Here is a 5193-nt window from a genome sequence, read left to right on the forward strand (position 1 = left end):
TTTAGTCTACTGTGAATTGTAAATGGAGTACTGCTCACCTGATGTGTGTTTAAGGAGACGTATGGGATTGCTGCTCTGCGGAATTCTCAATACCTCCTAGTTTAATGGCTTCCAATGAATTCTGTGCTTCTTGAGTTTCTCACTTATAGGATATGGTTGCTCCCTACAGCACAGACTTGAGTCAGAACTACTTGAGCTGATAGGGAAAGAGTTTAGATTCTCAACTAGAAATTAGAGCACATGCAGAAAGTGCTAGCTGCCCCTTGACTTTAGGTGTGGGTATGAAGCTGTGTGGAGTGTGCCGTGCCGTGAGACTGTTTGTGTCTGCACAGTGAGGGCTTTGCTTATGCTGGATATAATGTGTAAAGCTTAAAACAGGTGTGCTTAATTCTCTCAAGATTTTTTTTCAGTGCTAGTGATGGAATAATAGGCAAGCACTCTACCTCTGAGCGTCATCCCCAGCCCTAGCCCTAAATTCTCTAAAAATGGACAAGTTTGTTTTTATGAGACAGGGTCTCATTACACAGCCCAGACTGACCTCGAATTCATGATAATTCTACCTCCGTCTCTGAGGTGCTTTATTAGAGGTGTGTCTCATCACACCCCTCTCAGTCTGAAAGCTATGCTTGTGCCTGAGCACATATTTCTGTGTGTCGAAAGCAAGTCATGATTCCTAAATAACAGTTTGGGGCTGGCTCTGGAGTTCAGTGCCCCGCACTGCAGGAAAAAGAGAAAACAGTGAACAACAAAAAATACTTGCCCAGAAATTTTGTTCTTGAGTTCAGGGATTTGCAGCTATCCCTAGTATGGAGAGCTGACCCATAAGAAGTAAATAGAGAAGGTGTAGGGATCTGGAGACCGCTGGGCCACTACAGGTTCTCTGGTGGTCATGGGCAGCAGTGGCAAAGTGCCTACTAGCTTACCTGAGGCTTCCAGGTGGGACACACCTCCTGGCTTTCAGGGTCAGCTCTGTGTATTCCGCTTTCTTTGAATGAGCAACTCTGTTGCTCCTGTACTTCACCAGCCATCCTGTGTGATTACTGTGGATTTTGACTGCAGGCGCAGAATCCGCATTTGCTGTGATGAGCTGAATCTTTTAGTTCCGTTCTGCAATGCGGAGACAGATAAAGCAACAACCCTTCAGTGGACCACAGCGTTCCTGAAGTACATTCAGGAAAGACATGGGGATTCTCTTAAAAAGGTAAGTATTCATGAAATAGACTTCAGTGTTCCTAAATTGTGCCCAGTGAAGATGGGCATCTTCTTGATGTAGTGACTGAAAAGGGGGCAGAAACTTGAGAATTTTCTGTTGCAGTTGTCAGTGTTGCCTCTGATCCCTTCTTTTTAGACTGCTCTGGGTATCCTGGACTCTGAGGTCAGATATGAAGTCCAGTATGAAGGGAGTTCTGCCTGTTGATGTCACTTACTAAAGTAATAGTCACAGCCCAGATTTGTTTATGAAATATGGATGATTGTCAAGTATCAATTGTCAGATACCAAATTGAGTACTTGTTATGTTCAGTATATTGTGTTGGGTCTGAATGGCATTCAGGACATATTTTCCTCTCATTAGCTCAGTGTCAGGTACAAGCCTCGTGTTTGTTAAGACCTGGGGAGGGGAGAAAATGAAAGCTTTGAAAGAAATTAAAGTAATAGCAACAATTGAGGTGGGGCTACAAGAAGTAGATAAATGCCAAATCAGTAGTCTGGACTTCTGCCTTCAGGTGGGTTGAAAGGCAAATTATTAGATTTCTGTGTGTTGTAAACAGTGCAGGCTGAGCCTTTGATGCTCACACACTTTCTGTTCCTTGGGGACTGCTGGCACTTTGTTCCTTCCTTTCTACACGTGGGCTGTAGTAGCTGGCCAGTCCTCTTGGTTCTGCAAGGACTGACGCTTGGTTTGGGAGTTGTCTTAGTCCTGGAATACACTGGTGGAAGAAAGGGAGCAATTGTGGTGGGTTCTGTGCTGGGCTTGGGAGACTCCTGTGCTAGATTTTGACCTCAGAATTCTGGTGGTCACATCTATGTATGGCCTTTGTCCTTGAGGGATAGTGAAGTCCTAGTGTGTTAGGGTCCTCTCTAGGAACAGAACTGAAAGAATGAAAGGGAGATTTATTAGATGACTTACAGGCTCTCTTAGGGTTTTTATGTCTGTGAAGAGACACCACGACCACACAACTCTTATAAGGAAAACATTTAATTGAGGTCACTCACTTACAGTTTCAGAGGTTCAGTTCATTATCATCATGGCAGGGAGCATGACGGCATGCAGGTAGACATGGTGCTAGAGGAATAGCGGAGAGTCCGTATCTTGCAGGCAGCAGGAAAATCAACAGACTGTCGTACTGAGGGAAGCTTGAGTAAGAGACCTCAAAGCCCGTTCCCACAGTGACACACTGTCTCCAACAAGGCCACACCTCCTAATAGTGCTACTCCCTTTGGGGGCCATTTTCTTTCAAACCACCATACAGGCTGTGGTCCAGCTAATCCAACAATAGCTGTCTACCAATGGAAGACAGAATCTTCCAAGAATCTTCACAGTACATGCTGGACTCCTGAAGAAATAGACTCTTGTCAGAGAGGAAATGAAATTGCCAACAACAGCAAGCAGGCAAAGAGAGCACACTTTCTTCTTTTATGTTCTTGCTGTAGAGTGCCAGCAGGCAGTGTGACCCACATCAAAGGTGGATCTTCCCAAAGATTCAGATTCAAAGTGGGTTTAGTTAAAAAAAAAAAATCCCTCACAGGTGTACCCATCTGCTTGGGTTTTAGTTGATTCCAGATACAATCAGGTTGACAACCAAGAACAGCCATCACAGATCCTCCTCTTGTCAGCTTGTCACACAACCATATCTTGTTGTGTCATGCTTAATTTCCAAATGAAAACAACCAGGTCATAATTAGACCTAACGTGATATAACTATTCCCAAGTATAATTGCAAGTGCATCATATATTTAACCAGGTCATAATTATGCCTAGCCTGATACAATTTATCCTCATATAACCACAAAAGCATTATAAATTTAGAATAGGTGGCAATGTTCCTTGAGGGACATCTTTTAATATCTCAAATATGATAGCAACTGATATTCTCTTGGTTTTTCGAAACAGGGTTTCTCTGTGTAGCTTTGAAGCCTGTCCTGGAACTCCCTATGTAGACTAGGTTGGTTTTGAACTCATAGAGATCCACCTGCCTCTGCTTTCCAAGTGCTGGGATTAAAGGCATGTGCCACCACCACCCACCACCTTTTTTTTTTTTTTTCAATTGTGTGAGCTTCCCTATTAGACCTAGACTCTTCACTCAGAGGGCCCATATCAATCAACTCAGCCTGATCCGGTTTCACGTTCCACCATTATACCACACCCTAAGAATCCATTTCCCCATATCCCCAGATATCCCCAGACTTCTGCTTGAATGAACTAGGAAACTCACTAGTAGGAAGCTCTAGTCTTCTAGTGTACCTTCTCGTGGACTACACTCTCTACCTCCCCACTAAGGGCCTTTAGCCTTCAGTCTGGTTATAGGTCTAGAGGCACCCATTGGTGGGCCCTGGAGGACATCATTATCTTGCCTGGCATTCCTTCAGAAAAAGTTACTGCTGGTTTAACAGACGAAGAAGGATTAATTTCCTTAGCCAAAGGTGGAAAAGGCAGTATGTCTCGGGGTGGGGGTGTATGTTCATCTTCTGCAGAGGGTGGAGAAACGACTTCCTCAAATGAGATAAACCCTTGAGAACCTGAAGGCTCAGAGTTCTCCCCCACCAATCCATTCCAGGTTACAGGATTCCATTCTTTACCACCTAATGCCCTCTAAACACTGACGCTGTCTGAGGCTGGGATTTGATTTTCTCTGAAATTCAGCCACATCTTAAGTTCTGTGACTGCTAGAGAAGATTCCCTTCTGGGCTCCTTAGAAACCTGTAGGCATATGCACGTCTGGAGCAGGTCAGTTCTCTCGCTGAGTTTCTTGTCTCTCACCGTATTCTGAGATGCTAGCAGTTGGCTAATTTTGTCACAGAGCTCATTCTTTTTCTTCGTCAGTTTATCCAGAGATGCTAGGAACAACCAACCACCATCATCATTTTCCTTATTTTCCACAAATCTTTTACCTCTCCCAGTTGGTGAATCAGGATAATCAAATGCATTTGTCTCCTTAAGTTTGCAAAATAAGTCACACGATGGGCTTTCAGTACTCTCCAAATTTCCAGAAGAGGCTTCAGTATCTGGAGAGACTTCAGTAACTGTAGGTGTTGACAAATTGGAAAACATATTCCAGATTTCCAGATACTTAAAAATTCATCCTTATACTTCTGTTGCTCTAGAACCACTCTTGACATCAAAATCTGTAATAGGGTTTTCTAGAGGCACAAAACTGATAGAATGAGTCTACACACACACACACACACACACACACACACACACACACACACACACACACATTCTAAAGCTATAAAGGGGATGTATTAGAATGGCCTACTGTCTGTGGTCCAGCTAGTCCAACAATAGCTGTCTACCAGCATAAGGTCCAAGAATCCAGTAGTCGTTCAGTCCATGAGGTCTCAGCTGGTCTGCAGTACACACTGAAGTCCCCAACAAGTAGGCTGTAATGCCCATGAAGAATGGACTTGTCAGCAAGGTTAAGAGCCAGCAGGCGAAGAGATGAAGCTTCCTTCTTCAGTGTTCTTTGTATAGGCTGCCAGCAGAGGTGTGGTCTAGGTTAAAGGTGTACCTTCTCCCCACAAAAGATCCAGATTAAAAGTGGGTCTTCCCATATTGAGTGATTTAAGGGAAAAACTTTCACAAGTGTACCCAGCTGCTTCGATTTAGTTAATTACAAGTGTAGTCAAGTTGACAATCAAGAATAACCACAGGATCTGGAGAGACGGCTCAGCGGTTAAAAGCACTGGCTGCTCAATTCTGAGTTCAGTTCTCAACAACCAGATATCTGTAATGAGACCTGGTGCCCTCTTCTGGCCTGCAGGAAGAACACTGTATCCATAATAAATAAATAAATCTTAAAAAGAAGCCGTCACACCTGGGTACTGATTTTGGACCCATGTTCTGTGGAGCCCAGCAGGAGTGTCCTGGGGAATGGGTTCAGGTGGTACAGCAAACCTGGAACCTTGGCAAGGGCCTTGTGAGAGCCTGCCCAGGACCCAGTCACATATGGACTGGACTTCGTGAGAGCCTGC

At 44.2% G+C, this 5193-nt stretch overlaps 1 protein-coding gene across 1 annotated transcript in view; it reads left to right on the top strand.

Annotated features, from left to right (window-relative positions):
• Positions 1–5193, top strand: part of Tcfl5 (transcription factor like 5) — a gene marked incomplete at its 5' end in the record, with an annotated part of 26082 nt that overhangs the window by 12171 nt on the left and 8718 nt on the right. Inside the window, one exon of the mRNA XM_026787263.1 lies at positions 1060–1201. Coding sequence (XP_026643064.1) covers positions 1060–1201 — 142 coding nt within the window. The remainder of the gene's footprint in view (positions 1–1059; positions 1202–5193) is intronic.

The sequence above is a fragment of the Microtus ochrogaster genome, linkage group LG8 (genome assembly GCF_000317375.1).
Source record: "Microtus ochrogaster isolate Prairie Vole_2 linkage group LG8, MicOch1.0, whole genome shotgun sequence".
NCBI lineage: Eukaryota > Metazoa > Chordata > Mammalia > Rodentia > Cricetidae > Microtus > Microtus ochrogaster.